General features: G+C 38.2%; 2 protein-coding genes across 2 annotated transcripts; both read right to left on the reverse strand.

Moving 5' to 3' along the window:
* Window positions 1-458: 458 nt before the first annotated feature.
* LOC116248718 (uncharacterized) lies at window positions 459-7550 on the reverse strand. Its single transcript, XM_031621668.2, has 9 exons — window positions 7255-7550; window positions 6415-6490; window positions 3613-3652; window positions 2991-3049; window positions 2863-2900; window positions 2026-2089; window positions 1427-1480; window positions 718-816; window positions 459-619 (listed from the first exon to the last, which is right to left on the reverse strand). The coding sequence occupies exons 1-9, from the start codon at window positions 7431-7433 to the stop codon at window positions 563-565; spliced, it is 666 nt and encodes a 221-aa protein (XP_031477528.1). The 5' UTR covers window positions 7434-7550; the 3' UTR covers window positions 459-562.
* A 6468-nt stretch (window positions 7551-14018) lies between these two features.
* Window positions 14019-14663, reverse strand: LOC116247121 (uncharacterized). The gene has a single exon (XM_031619094.2). The coding sequence runs from the start codon at window positions 14445-14447 to the stop codon at window positions 14142-14144; it is 306 nt and encodes a 101-aa protein (XP_031474954.1). The 5' UTR covers window positions 14448-14663; the 3' UTR covers window positions 14019-14141.
* Window positions 14664-16263: the final 1600 nt, after the last annotated feature.

The raw sequence follows: 16263 nt of genomic DNA on the forward strand, positions 1-16263 counted from the left end.
CAAGCATACCAAACACAAGCGATCTAGGAAGATGAATTTTTAAGGCAATCGGGAAGACGGAAAGGACGCTGTCCATCTCGATGTTCTGATTAAGTCTTATGCCCCATAGCGAAACCGTTTGTCAAATTTTCCTTTGAGTTTGTTCATTGTCTTGAAATATCTTCAACATACGTCAGATTTATGCTCCAGACTGATCAATTGCAAAACCCATGATCTTCCCACAAACCCCATTACCTTGCTTGCAACCTAGAAAATATCACAGACGATAAAAAGCTTGTGGGATGCGTTAAGGAACTTTATTGGCTCCCGTTCTTGGCAGTAAAAGAGGTCCGATTTTAGACCAGCAAGAGTTCATGACACAGAACATACAATCTACAATAATCTGTCAAACTATCAGGAAATTTAAGTCGTCTGAATGTTCTACAGTTTTAGATATTGGAGATCAGAGAAATAAAAAATTGTAGCATTAATTGAAATTATATTATATTAGAAAGATGCATTCAATAAAATCGATACAACAACAGGTAGGAATCGCTGACATTGGAGAAAGTTGCTGTACAAATCAAGATTGATCAAATTGTACGAGGATGTGAGACATTTGTGGCTGATGCTTTCTCACCTGCAAGTTGAAGATACTTTTTACAGAAAGAGAAAGAGGGGGGAGAGAGAGAGAGGGAGAGAGAGAGAGAGAGGGAGGGAGATGGAGAGGGGCAGTACCTTGATGCCTGCCATTGACAATAACTTTCGAGAAGCAATATATGCAGCATCTAACTTACTCAATTTCTCAACGAAGTAGATTACTTCTGCAACACCAGACTGGAAACATAAACTGGACTACATTAGAAATGTGTAAATTTCCTTATTAAAATGCACAAAGTAACACTGTTTGCAAGGGGTTTGAATCAAACAACAAGCCAGCAAGAAAACATCATGATCATACCCATTTTTCACAATATACAAACTTAATTTCTTCATATTCAGAACAAAGACATTTGAACTAGAAAGAAGAATGATCGCGACGACTGCAAGACCACTCCATTATATTATCTTTCCTTGAGCTTGTAAAATATATTCTATGACACACTTGACAATTATATCTAAGGGACCAACGCAAAATGCAGAGATGCGCAAAAGGAGAAAGCAAATAAGAAACTAGCAAAGATGTCAAAAGAACTGAAAGCTATCCATCTGAGTGGCACCCGCTCAAGCAAATGACAAAATTAATGTTAGGTATAGGCACATGCTGTACAACTAACACCATTTAACAAAAAAATTGTACATTACCTTCCAAGAAAACGTTCTAGGCTTCTAGCCCCATATTAACCAGCACAGTGAGTTCATTTACCTCGTTCACAACATCTACTTATTCAACAATGTCTAGTTAAAATATAAACAAAAAGCTGATGTACAGCATGAGTTTCTGTACCTGAATGATAATCTTGGCACATTCATTACAAGGAAACATTGTCACGTAAAGCTTCTGCACAAAAACCAATGAAAATTATATTTTAAATGGAAAGTCATTGGATTTCAGAAATATAGTGAGATTAAAAAAAAGTATTCATAACACTTTCAATTTTTAACCCAAAAAATGAAAGAAAAGTAAAATATGGCACTCTCTAGCCATAGCAGATTAACAATTTCAGATGAGAATTTTGCCATATTTAAATAAAGAACTTATTCATAGACATGGAGGTAAGAATCATGCGCATTCTAAGTAGCCTAGAAACAAACGCAGATATCAAAGCAACTGTAAATTGATAATCAGGAACGGACTCTGGCCAAGAAAAAAATATGATTTCTCATACCCACAACTAGTTTCTCCATGGAGTAGGTCAACAACTTCAATAATAAAAAAGTAAATACAACAGAACTGAGAATGCAACAGCAGAATTCAAGTATTCTAAAGAAATTTTGGAGAATAACATTGTGTTAGTACCTTATCGATTCACATGCAGTCATGCACCAATCAGAAAGCATAAAAACAACTCAGATGTACTAATAAATGGTATCATTGGAGGGAACCTGTCCAGCAGCAGATGCATGATTTGTGTTCAGGATAGCATTAACCTCGGCATGACAGACATAGCTGCAGAAAAGACAAAACAAGGTCAATGTAACCAGGACAAAATGAAGAGTCATTTTGTATACCCACAAAGTACACATGAAAGGAAAACACTGCAACTATGAGCCTACGTGTTGTAGAATGTACCATGTGCAATTGTTGTTGAGATCTACATTAAGGCAGTATATGAACTGGATGAGAGAAGAAGATGAAAGAGAAGAAATAGAGAAGAGAAGAGAAAAGGAGAGAAAAGAGGAAAGAAGAGACATAAGGTTAAGAGAGGAAGAGAGAGGGAGAATCGTCAACCTTCATTAGACTCCTAATCTCATTTTAATTTTTAAAGAAAGATTAGGGTTAAGACAAATATCTGAAAGGTACACATACTTTATCCCGGTGTCACATATATCGTGTATGGGTATTATACAGCGAGGAATTTCTCGGGTATAATACGGTAAAGTTGTATATCTCGGGAATATCTCAGAATTATCTCGACAAATTTTTAAAAAGTTTAAAACATTTGATACATCCTGAAAACTATAAAAAATAAAAATCATAAAAAATACAAAAAAAACGCGTATAATACGTGTTTTTTCACGTTTTATATGGCTGACTTATTTTCGCGTATTATACATTTTTTTTTAATAAGACGCGTTTTCTATGACACGCTTTATCCAAAATCATGTACCCATAACCGAAAGTCTGTTGCCTTTTAACAATAATAATACATACTTATCCTTGCATAAGAATATACATGCCCATAGCAGAAGCTGATGCAGTTACAAGGTTTTGTGACTTACGGATACTTCGTTTCAAGTGGATTTCCAGTTAAGGACATCTGTAATGAAGAAGAAAAATATACTTAGTTCTAGCCCTCATGGGATATGAGAAAAAACAACAGGAATTGGATAAAAGGAGAAATAACAACCTTCGCCCAAGGGAGCTCATCATCTGAGCAGCCCCTTGGAAATCCATTATAACCTATTCCTGAATAAAAAAGCACCACCATTCAATGAAACCCAGAGAATACGAACAGCAATGACGAAGGAGTGTCAGCACAGTAATGGTCAGTTCTACATCATATTCGAAATGAACTAAAGCTAACAGTACCAAACTATCAAGAATCTCAGAAAGAGTAATAGTGATGTATAAGCATGGACAGTGTACCATGTGAAGACTAGTTGTCAACAATAAACAACTGAGAAGCACCTAAAAAATAAGGAAAAAATTAAAGCCATATTTACATGAGAATAAACCTTATCCTTATTTTCCCACTCCAAATAACAGTTGCAATTTGATCAAACAGGTGTTTGTCAAACTGAATATTGAACCATGAAAAGGACAAACTGATAAACAAAATGTGCTTAAGAAAGAAGATGATCAAGCATTCTTCACCTCTTGTCATCCTTTAAATAAGCAAGTGAATGACAGGACTGAAGAAATATGTCATTTCGAGAAATCATGTGCGATAAGTCAAAAATATCATTTTCTGGAGCTAGAGAAGCAGGCAAAGTCTCTTTCAGGAACAAATTTCAATCAGCACAACCTACCAAGTATTACTCCATTTTGACTAACCAGGCATGCACCAACCTGTAAAAGAAGGAAACAAGCATTGAGACCCAGCATTAATTATTCTTTAGAAAGGAAAAAGATAGGAAGAACTGAAGATAGCAAATGCTACATTATTATTCCAGGACAAGCCACCAGGCTATCTAAATTTCATTACAGATGCACCATGTCTGGTCATATGGAAAAGTCATGACAAGCTTAAGTTCCCAAAAGTACAAAATTCCTCAACGTCTAACAAAGCTCTTTTATCGTGGAATTAGACCTGCTATTAACGTCAGCTCATCTGTCAGTCGCGTTGGATTCTCTATCACAAATAGATGGTTATCAAAAACAACTTGCAAGCTTCCATTATTCGTGTAATACTAATAATGTCAAATACGTTGGATCGTTCTCATATCGATAACGATGGTTAGATCCACTTTGAAGCAAAAAAGCATGCTGTTACATTTTAGTTTTTTGTGTTTGCACATTCATCTCCTTTGGATGAACTTGTCATTTTTCCTAACTATCCCATTAAATTTGCAGTGCTAAGTCAATTCCTATCTCCACCATATTTCATTCAATGCAACCTCTCAACTGGATTAAACAAGAGAAGATAGAAAAACCAGCATGCAAGTAAGATAGTGTTCTCAAGGATAGCCAACACATAAGTAAGATGCATTCCCAAAAGGTAGGAACAGACAAATTCCTGAAGAGATCAAATATCAGAATGCAGGACCTTTTTTCCCCTTAATAACAATACCGTTACTTAGGTACTGTGTAGATGGCCTTGTACAGTTGTAAGCTATTTACCTTGCCAGACCAAGAAGCAAACAGCACCACACTTTTACTAACCTTCCCTGGACACTTCTACCAACCATTCACGCCCTTGCCCAACATGCTTTTTAGTAGTCAAAGGGTGGAACCAGGTTCTAAACTGCCAAGGAAGAATTAGTAAAATTCTATAAGTTCTCAATCCCAAGAAGTACACCACCTTTGGCTTAAGCAAGGGGCCATACCCATGGGGACCAAACCGTAACTACTCATTTGGCAGCCATTGGCCACTCCATGACACCACCCCCTTTCTGTCAAGCATGTTCAGCACTTAACAAAAGAAAATTGAATGCTTTAGGCTCATTTGCTAGCTTCATAAAATTCAAAAAAAAATGCAAGCATGTTCATGGTATTGCATTGACCAGTTCTTCATGGTTACATTCCAATCCACAAAGCAGATTTAGAATAAATACCAACCCATTGTCACTGATATCACCCTTGGGGTTTTTATTGGTGAGGTTTTCTAAGGTATTAATCAGAAAGTTTGTTTTCTCATGAAAATTTCAGTTACATGAGATTTTGAAAATTTGAGTTTTCTACTAATTTTCTTATTAAAAAAATTGATAAACAATTCAAAATAAAATGTCAAAAGAAAGTCAAAATCTGAAATTATATTTCTAAAATAACAACATTAATAACGAAAAAAAATGACAAAAAATGATACTTTTGTTAGGTAATATTTTCAAATATCGCAAATGTTTACATTTTTCTTTACCTTATTTTTCAATTTCTAATGCCATATTTTTTAAAAGAATATGGTGACGTTTGCGATAATTATATTGATACCATCATACCAATATCATAAATTTATTAGTCCCATACATTGTCTTACTGCTTTGACAATTTCTCCCAATGTTGTAAAGAGCATATCGTAAGCCATATCGGTCTGGCTTTAAGATACACCGTATCGTAAAATATTGTAACGTATCGTAACTTATCGTTATTTTTTAATAAATCAGAAAAAATTGAATAAAAATCGAAAAAAATCATAAAAAATCAGTAAAAATCAAGAAAAATATGTTTTTCATAAAAAACATGTTTTACAGAATGATAGACTTATTATTGCTATAAAGTTACGGTTCATCATTCGTAAACATCAAAATTCATCAAGATAATGAAATTGTGAAAATTTTCAATGTCAATACATATAAAATGAAAGCACTCTCGACTCTCATTCATAATCCTCATCCTCATCTCCATCTTCTTCTTCATCTTCATCTTCACGATTTAAAAAAAAAACCCTTTCCTCCCAATGGCAATCAGCCACCCACACACAAATCCATGGTTTAATCGATGATTTCACTTTGAAAATCAATGATTTAACGATGGAAATCGATGATTTCCCTCCACGGCAGCACAATCTCTAGGTTAGAAATGAAGGGGCAAATTTTTATAAAGAAAACTCGAAAAAAGGGGATTCAAGCCCTCCATTTTTTAAATCAGCCCGTATCGTACGATACGGGGCGTATCACACCGTATCATATGATACAGGGTCCTGTATCGTACGTATCGTATGACATAGGCACGGTATACTCCTATTTACGATACAGGGGGTGTATCGTATCATATTTTCTAAACGATACGTACAACACTGATTTCTCCCTTCTGTTTTTGAAATTTAACTTCTACAGTTACATGTGTGATCGTCTGTTTGTGTGTTTATGTGCACCTGCACTATATCTCATCCAAATTGACACCCATGTCCACGACAAGATCACTATATTCACCGTCAAAAAACATAGTTCTTTTCAATCACAAATGAGAAAATCCTACTACCAAGAAACCAATCAATGCACATAAGAACCATCCTGAAAAAACACTGCATGCATTAATAATTTCTACTGTAAACTAGTCGTCCTATTGTGATCATGTTAAGAGATACATCAAGAGCATGTGGAAAAAGAAGAAAGAGAGTTCGATTCATCTACAGAAAACGACAAGATTGAACATAACTGCAACAGTGAACTCACCTGCCTATTCGGGTCTTTTGAACGCTTGGCTGACAAGAATGCAATAGCCATGAAGTAGTCATCCCATGACAAATATCTATCCATAAGAGAAGAAATGAAAAACTAGAACTAGTCAGTTCCTGGCATCCATTAACATCCAGCACTATATATTTTTCTTTCACCACGAAGTTTATCAACTGAGATGAACAAGACTGGCTCCCATAAGCCAATAAAGGTAAAGGAGATCATAGGAAACAAAAAATTGAAATAGAAGCACCACCACAGAAAGCAAATTAACCACAGGGCTGAGCCGTTGAAGAACCTTTTACAGCAAGATAATCAAGAAGTTGCTACAGCAAAAACCATAAAATCTCCATACTAGTTATTTTTATCAACAACAGAGACATTCTACGAAATCCATGAAAATTTCATTACAAGCATCTTGGTATATGGTGTCCTCCGAAACAATCTCATCACAATCTAAATCTCCTGCAACAACATTCAAATTTCGAACAAAGGAATCCGGTCTTTCAGATAAAAATGAAAGAAAAGTCACAAACTCGGTTTCTGATTATTTCTAATAAATTTATCTGAAAATTCAACTTAGAACTTGATCAGGTCACCAACTTAAGTACTAACTATTCAAAACAAGCATAAGAGGAACTCCTTAATTACCAAAAAAATTGGGAAGACCGACACTAATATTCACAAAGAAACTAACAAAATTCAAAATGGATTGCGACGAAATCTCCACGGCAGTTACTGGATGAAATGCCCCCGGACTCCGGCGAATACTCAAGAGCCAGAAAACAATTTAAATGAAACATTCAAAATCTCCAAACAAGATGTAGAGAACTCCACCCTTTACGTTTCGATGGATCGTAGGGATCGACGACGGAGCACTCTCCGATGCCGTTAGCGGAAGGCTCAGGTCCGGAGTAAGGCCTTATCCAGCGAGAGAAGAGTTGGAAGGCGACGGCGGAAGCAGCGGCGCCGACGAGTGCGGAGGCCGATACCAGAAGGGCTTCTCTAGTGACCATTACTGGAGAAGCAAAGGAAAACCCTAGCTTCCACCTCTCTCACTTGTTCCTCCCTCTTCTTCTTCCATCCACCAAGAATGCAGAACAGGCGCGGGAAAATGGGATGGAAAAATAAAATAATTAAATAGAAGTGGAACGCAGTTCACTAGTGACATAGAAGACGACTCAAAGATCAAGCCTGCCAATAATATCAACCAGTCCTCAACGGGTTTTCTTTTTCATTATTTGAAAAATTCAAACTTCGACTCTAGTTAAACCCATATTTCAGATGTCCACCTGATGCTGATTTCCATTCTAAGTTTTACATCTTTGGTGAAGGGGACAGAAGTGCATCCTCTTTAGTGGCAGAGCTACATATAGGAAAGTGCACACAGTTGTCTATACTAGCCTCACATTATTTTTATGTTGATGTTTTAAAAAAAATATTTATAATGTAGTTTTGACCCTCATGCAATATACTTTTACTGGATTTGCTTTTACCTTTCCAATGTGTAAGAATGAAACTTAAATTTCCAGGAACAAATTTTTGGATTTGAGCGAAAATACGTATTTGACTGGAACTTAGCAGAAATTTAAGTACCATTTAACATAAAAATAAGATAATGACCATGGAAAGGAGTTGCTGAAAGATTTGGCACCACGAACATGTATTTTGGAAAACTTTTAGGGACCTTTACGAGAATATTACGTTTAGAAAGCATGGAAGTAGCTATGTTGTGGGAGAAAGGCCAGTGATGTGTAAAGCATGACAAGAGAAGTTGATGGACTGACGTGATTCGAATAAAGTGAGAAGGGATCGGGTTTGGATCAACTAAAAAATTTGGACTTGGATCAAGTGTTTGGTTTTTTTTATCAGCCAAAATAAATTACAAACCCTCACCCCAAACCAGATCGCTTAGGTTTCTCGGATACAGGCAAACATTTTATTGTTAAAAATTTAATTAATTGGTTTTCTGGATCTCGAGTTTGGACTCATTGAATAGTAAGTCTTCTTTGGCTCAAAAATCTGGAAAATTGATCCTTCACACTTTTCAGTGTTGAATCAAACAGAGCCTGTGTATGGCTGTTCAAAGACTAACTGGTGTCCCAACTTGTTGAACAAAACCTCGAATCAAGTTAATAGATCGGATATGTTCATAGTTAATTAGTTGTTATACTCGTTTAAGCCTGATTAGGGGAGGAGTTATTGGATTTCATAATTTTAAAAATCCTGAACTTTTTTTAAATTACATTTTCATCTTTATAGAGAATAATACATTGACTTCGTGAATCGTGACAATTATGTAAATAACAAAATTAAGACATTTTAAATTTCCCACTTCATCAAAGTTTGTTTGTATTACTTAACATAACAAAGTTGAGAAGTGGTTTGAATCACGCCTTGCTGGATATTGACATCCGGCTGACTCGGCTTACCCAAATGGTGTGGAGAGCTCAGTCCAAGTTTTTTGGAACCCACTCAAAATGGATGGGAATAAAAAACGTGTAGTGGGAATCAAATATTGCTACACTTGGCCAATGGGATACTTTATGATGAGGTTTGAAGGTATGGTCAAATTTGGATATACAAAATGCAAAACTGAATTTCATTTCCTTAACATGTAACCGAATTCGGATATTTGTGAAAATCAAATATCCATTTGTTATGTTCAGGTCAGCAGGAGGATTAATCTAATCGGTGCGAGAACTGAAGTGCCCTTCTTCCCCTTGCTTCCAAGGTTTAGAGTTGCGTCGGTACCAGACGGTGAGACCTTTACGTACTTCAAAATGCACAACACCAACTTTGTCAAAGACAAAAAGGACAATTTTTTTATACACTATGGAGCTGTTTGGCAATGAGAATTCCATGATGCTGCCTCAAAAACCCCTTTTAGGATGTTTTTTCTTAAGTGATCCTCCGAAATCTTGTTATCAATACAATGTAAACAAACTTCACTTTCCATTAAAAAAAAAAAGTTTTTATCACGTGATTACACAACGCTCTCGCTTTTAAGTGCTCATGACATTAGACTATGCTTTGGCACTCTCAAAGCATGCCACCAAGACAAGAGCTTCCATGGCTGCCTTGTTATGAGTAGTATTTTTCATGGGTGGACCATTAAAAGTAGTCCTTTTTCATGGGGATAATAAGCACAGTTGGTTCAATGGCTACTGCCGTTTTCTATAGAAGCATCATCATTCTGATATTTGTTCTAACTTGTACAGCGATACATCCATGGATCACTAGGACCGGGGAAGGATCCAGATAGGAAGGGGCCTCATTATCCATACCTCAAGTCACATGAATGCAGGACCGACCCGGGTTTTAGCAAGCATTGAGACCCACCTGTCAGCAGAGGGACTTGGATCATGAAGGTTGCTTAAGTGGAAGGGCCGTCATTCAAAGTTACTATATCGAGGAAGGTTGCTTAAGAGCAAAGCACCCGTGCTTCTCTTTGCGGCTGCTTATGTTAGAAAAGCTAGCAAAAGGCAGAAGGGAGCTTTGGCTGCAAGACCCACCTGTCAAGCAGAGGGACTTGGATCATGAAGATCACCAGCAGGAATTTTTTCTGCCCTTACTGATTCTTTCTACCTTCGACAACCTGCCACGTGAAGGGCAGTTGCTCAAAGAATAAAAGTTACTCTCGAGATAATAGACTTTATCTTTTCCAAAAAAGCGCATTGATGGGAAGGTTGCTTACGAGCAAAGCACTCATGCTTTTTTTTTGAGCTGCTTTTTGCTGACCCTATGTTTGAAAAGCCAACAAAAGGCAGAAAGGAGCTTGAATGCAAGACCCACATGGATCATGGGGATCTGCTGGAATACTTCCTACATTGTCGGTATACCAATATTGATTCTATTCAAGGTTTGTTATTGCCCGAAACAGTTACTCTGGTTCCTAACATGTTATGTTGCTTTCCTTAACCAAACCCCAGATTTTCTTGCTTGAAAGGAATATATGGAGAGATAGAAACATATGGAGTTTCCCCAGGACTTACGCTTTTTGGACGCCGATCGTGGATGTTATGCTGGTAATACATGTACTCTTCTTTCTAAGTAAATGCACAAAATGTCAAGCAAAAGAAGTCATAATTTAGTTATTTAAACAAAGCATTGGAACGTAATAAAAGCTTTTTCATCATTCAAATCCAATCAGGACAAGTCTAATTAGCTAGATACCACAAGACCAATGTCTTCTAATCTGAACCCAATCAGCTTGCATTTCATCGTGTTTGCCTGCACCTTTGCCATCCTCGGCCTCCTATTCCACCAAATGAACATCTCCCTGTTCTTATTCCCCGTAAAACAAAAAATTGAAGGCATCAAATTCTTCTTCTTTTCTCCTTTCAAATGGAAAAGAAGTTCACCCCACTTTTCCGTTTCAGCTATCTGACATTGTATCGCCACTATTTTAGTAGTCGCTTTTTTGTTTGACATTTTCTTTACCACTTGCTTATTGGAACTGGTTATCGAGTAGGGTTCAAATTATGAAAATCGGAGATTCAAAGGGGATGGTTTGCTGATACATTTCTGAGTTGGGACACAAAGTAGAAGAAAACCGGTTATGCAACAAGATTGTTATCAGTATCTTTATCAAAATGGCAGCTATTATCAGCAATGCAAGGCAACGGGGATTTAAAAATGGTAGCAGCTATCAGCAACGCAAGGCAAAATTTAGTGAGTCAAATAAATCTGAAATAAATTCTGAACTAAATTTTCTTGTAAGTGCTCCATGTCAGCAATAATCCTTGCTGATCATAATAACCAAAAGTCGATATGAATGCCCTTGACAGTTATTGGTATTAAGCTTGATGGTGGCCTTCCGTGGTAGTAAAATTAAACTGCGTTCAATTTCAACAGGGAAATGAGAGACACTAGTTAGTTCACGGTTTCTTGATTTTAGCGTTCTCTTTTTTTGTGCATACTTGGATGGATAGGATATGCATGGTTGTCGAGTTGTTCGACTAAGGAATTGGAGATTCAAGGGCAGTTCAGTATGGCTGATTTGCTTTTCATGAGATAAAGTCCTGGAGTTGGGAGATTTCAGTCATAATGTAGTGCTTACTGGGGAGTCTGGTTCTCTTGACCTTAGATGGTTTTTCTCTGAGGAGAGGATTACATCTTCGCCTTTTGGAGTCTAACTCAATGAAAAATTTCAACTGTGATGCAAATTCTTGCTTTCTCTATGTACTTTGGATGGTTCCTTGGAGATTTTTGAGAGTAACTGAAAGGTAAGAAAGAGCTTTGGAGATCTTCCGTGCAGTATACAGTTTCTACCTTACTATGTGCCATTGCCGTTTGTGCAACTTTAAGCTAGCTGGGCACTTTGGTGTTCTGAAGATGTTGGTCTGTGCTTGTTGCGGTTACACAGGCACGTAGCAACGACTTCCAATGAAATTCAGGCTGTGAAATAGGCTCCCCTGCCTTTATTGACCACAAAATGACTATTCACAAACAAAAGAATTATCAGCATGAGGCTATCATCCAGAGCACCAATGATATCAGGGACCAAGAAAACAGCTGCTCAAACACAGCAGCTTAACAAAACCCTTGCACAAAAACCTTTTCATCCCAGAGAAAATGCCTCAGAGAGGCTTTGACAGGAAAAGAAATATCCACAATCATAGATCTCTTGCTTTGCCTGACATCGCCAGGCACCCTACCTTTATACTAGTTTTATCATTGGCGATGTTTAACCTTCTTGCCCTGTCGACTTACAGGACCATCTCCATTGTGGGCTCTTTCCAGCAGAGAACAAGAAGATAGTGTCACTGCTACGGACTTATTTGTGCCGAAAGGAGCCGAGTTGTTGCATGATAACAAGAAAGGCTTTTTCAATAGCTAATGCAGTCACCCATGGTTGAAAAACCAATCCAAGAGCCTAATGTTGTGCAGATATAATGCTAGAAATGATTTGGTAGGAAAATACATTAAATTAACTATTTTTACTTGATAGAATTGTTAGAGGAATAGGAAAAGCCAACGACTTGTAACACCAAAAAATTGATGGTTAAAAATCAAAGTTCTTTAAGAAATCAGTTTAAACAATAACACATTTTAGATTTAGATTAATTAGATAATGAAAAACAAAGTATACACACACAGACACGTGTACATCAGCACTATGTTCAACAAAAAATTACACACATGCACACGTGCACTATGTCCAACAAAAATACCAAGTACAAACAAAAGACACATCCAAACTAAGAAGTACAATAACCTGTATAGGAACAAATTGAAAAAGGCCGATTATTTCAGGAGCCGTGAGCTCGTGAAAGGCCTGCAAAAATCTCCAAAGCATAATCAGTTTATCAAGTAGGAGGTGCCATGATCTTGTTTTGGCAAGATGAAACAGGAGGGTATCCACAGTCGATCCCGCAGTTTTGTGTAAAAGAACAGATTATAGCTGCTACCTGATTCTGTATTACCTCTTTATCGGTCTGAGGAACCAAATGAAGTGGTACCTAGGCTGAACCCATGAGTTAACTAACTGCTAAATCTAGTGGAAATTGAACCCATTTATACTCTTACCGCAATTGACATAAGCATGCAGACAAGCTCAAGATGAGTAAACCCTTCAAGGACCAGACGAATCAACAGCCAGGCCTCTTGAAAAGAAAACCTTGGGTGAGCCTGATCACCATGTCTGGTGAAAGCCAATGCCATGGAAAAACTCAATGTGCATAATGACAATACCAGAACTTACAGTGTTTTCACCTCCACTCCTTCCCCCTTACTACCTGCTCTCTATTTTCAGTAGCAAGATTTTGCCCTCTTCAGTTTGAGGATCTTAGAACCACGAAGCCAGGTGTATGGCATTTGTTCCCTTTACTGTAACGATGTGGGAGACAATTAATAGTGTAGAGAAAATTTGTACTTTGTCACAGGCCTACCGGACAAAGGACTCTACTCAAGGATGCAAAGGGCAGAGATAGGCACTGGGGAACAGTCATAAGGAGCAAATCAAATCATGTGCCAGTTCAGCTCAATGTACATATATACGTATGAGTTACTTCCATTGTCGAGTACTCTAGCTAAACTAGACATCATTTGAGGAAAACAATGAAAAAAAAAGGAAGAAAAAATAACATAAAATCTAAAGGAAATGTTTTAATAATCAATTTTCCATCACATCCCTCTGGATATAAATCTATATGGGTAACAAAAACCTTAAAACTACAAATCCAAGATGGATGAACGTTTAATTAAGATTCAGAATCAGATAGTAAGATCTAAACAATAAAAGACCAAGGAGTTCCTACCTGTCATAAATACCAGTCTATGGGCGGAATATGAGAAGCGATACCAGAGAGCAATCTTCTTAGAGAGAGAAGCGAACCAGTAATGGAAATCGAGCTCTAGAAAGGGAAAATGAACTTCCTCATGACTATGACAGAAACTAGCCATGAACGAGGAAACAGATCTTGTTTGGTGATTTAAAGGATCTCTTTTTCATCAATTACACCAAACAAAGGAGAGAGTCGAGGAAGAGAGAGAGAAAGGGAGGAAGAGATTTTTTTTTGTTCTAATGTATTTCATTCAGTCAGCATATAAATATACACTAATTCTTTCCCAATTTTTTAGAAAAATAAAAATAAAAATAAAATACAAAACAACACCATTCAGGCATCCCCATCCTCCCTCCCTCATCCCAACAAGAATTGGAAAAGGAACAGAAAGAGAAGGGGAACGGTGAAGAAACCTCGGGCTGAAACTTTGGAGCTTCAGTGAGGATGGTGGTGGTTGTGGTTGCTCTTCTTCACGGACAAGGCGGCGGGAATGGGACGGCCGGTGCCTGTCCCCCCACAGCTGCTGCACGCCATCCTCCCGGACCCGGCGCAGGTCCTGCAGCCGATGTCCCCGTCGGACCAGCGGGCGCAGAGGCAGCTAACGCGGCCGGTGCCGTTGCAGGTTGGGCAGCGAGGCCAGCCCCCAGCCATGGGCTTCTGCTCTATGGCCGATTTCACCAGCACGGCTCCCGCCAGCACTCCCAGGCCGGTGGCCAACTGGGTCAAGACAATCGGACCCATCTTGAACCCTTGTTTCTTCCTTTCCTTCTTCTTCTTCTCAGGTCAGCAGCTAGCGAGAGAGAGAGGAAATTGTAGTTCCGATTGGGAGGAGGAAGAAGGGAAGGAGGGGGATGGGGATATTGGAGTGGAGGGGGGTGGTGGGGAAGATGGTGCAGACGTGGTTGGTGGTGGAGAAGGCCACGGTAGAGGGAGGAGAAGCGTGTGATGGTCGGCGTTGGAGTTTTGGATTCACTTGCGATTTTTCTTTCGTGGTAGCGTGTGAAGGCAAAGAGCCGTTTCTCCTTCGCTTTTGGCACTGCTTTAGCCGATATTCATGCGTCTCTGTGTGGTGCGACCGTGTGAGAATAGAGAGAGATGCGTTCAATTTGCTGCCGTATGGCGGCCCGCAGATCGCCGTCGTCCATTGCCTGCCTTTCTCACTATATCTATTGTTGCTTCGCAACTCATATATTGTATATAATGCGGCGAGGATGTTCATTCAAAAATTATATCAGGACAGATTGTAAACTTATGAAAGTACTTTTTTCAATCAATAACGGTTTTGTATAAATTGAAGAGTAATGAAAACTAAAAGGCAGCCGGCCCCTATCGGAAAGCAGTCGATCTTTCAACTTGGCCGCTAAAGCTAACAGTAGATGCCATATTGATCTAAGATCACTTTTATGTAAGTCCCACGTTATAACCAGACTAGGTACGACCATTATATGAAGAAGGAGATTTGTTATGCTCATTTTATGGCCAAAATTCAGGAATTTGAGGTACCATACCTAAAATCCGTGGATTTGAGATTCCTAATTATTTCAAATAACATACTATCAAACATCCCCTAAATAGTTTCAAAGTCGTCAGTGCTAATAAAAACACAAAGGATATGTAAGCCCATCTTATTTAATAATGAACAAAGCTTGTTCAAGCTCGTCTCATGCAGCACTAAATTAGATAAAAAGTTGGTTTTGTTCCCGAAAGACCAACGTGTGAGTTCCTATAATTGTATGTTGAAAATGTCTTTGGTTGTGCCTTTGCTTGGCTTGGCTAGCTTTTGAGTAAGGATGTCAAGCCAGCTCGAGATCGACTTGAAGTCGCTTGTTGAACTCGAGCTCAAGTTCAAATGTATGTTCCAAATGTTAAACAAGTTGAGTTCAAGTGGTAAAAACTCTACTCGTTTAAACTCAACTCGGCTCGATTACAGAATGACTGCTGAAATATAATTGAGGAATAGTTAAAGGAGTAGCAGCTAAGGGGTTAAACGAGTTAACAAGAAAAAAAACACAAGACAAGCTTATCAAAAACAATTTAAACAAGCTCTAGCTCAAATTTACATTGTCGAGTCGAGTTTGAGCTTGAGCTGGAGCCTGTTCTATGAAGACTCAACTTCAAGTGAAGCTCGAGTTTTCTTAGTCAGAGTCAGTGAACTCGACTCAGCTCGTGTGCAGTTTCTATTCTTAGAACGAGCCATACACAATATATCAGGGATGCAATTATGCAAATGCGTCAGCTCCAAAATGGTTGGTTCGATCATTTGCAACCATAAATCAGATAGACAAATAAGCTCAACGATCCAAGGTTGGGCTGTTTCTCGTAAACTCTTCTCGAGCTCACCTTCCTAGGGAGTCATTGCATTTGTTTAGTGTGCCGGCAACAAACATTGATACATTAAAATTGTATAACGTATATATTAAACATGAGTTAAGTACCCAAGCCTAGCGCAGGCCGGCTAGACTAGGCTTTCATACCATTTCAATGCTAGCTGCTTATGGTTCATCCCATCGAGCTCATTTTAAGAATTCAAACGAGTTTCGTTCAAATAATTCCTTTG

This window comes from Nymphaea colorata, chromosome 2 (assembly GCF_008831285.2).
Source record: "Nymphaea colorata isolate Beijing-Zhang1983 chromosome 2, ASM883128v2, whole genome shotgun sequence".
Lineage (NCBI taxonomy): Eukaryota > Viridiplantae > Streptophyta > Magnoliopsida > Nymphaeales > Nymphaeaceae > Nymphaea > Nymphaea colorata.

Excerpts from the sequence above, each read along its gene's own strand:
- LOC116248718 (XM_031621668.2), bottom strand. The coding sequence starts at position 7,433 with ATGGTCACTAGAGAAGCCCTTCTGGTATCGGCCTCCGCACTCGTCGGC. Across the intron at positions 3,050-3,612 it reads TCAAAATGGAGTAATACTTG|GAATAGGTTATAATGGATTT; the intron begins GTAGGTTGTGCT and ends TTTTTTATTCAG. Across the intron at positions 1,481-2,025 it reads ATGCATCTGCTGCTGGACAG|AAGCTTTACGTGACAATGTT; the intron begins GTTCCCTCCAAT and ends GTTTTTGTGCAG.
- LOC116247121 (XM_031619094.2), bottom strand. The coding sequence starts at position 14,447 with ATGGGTCCGATTGTCTTGACCCAGTTGGCCACCGGCCTGGGAGTGCTG.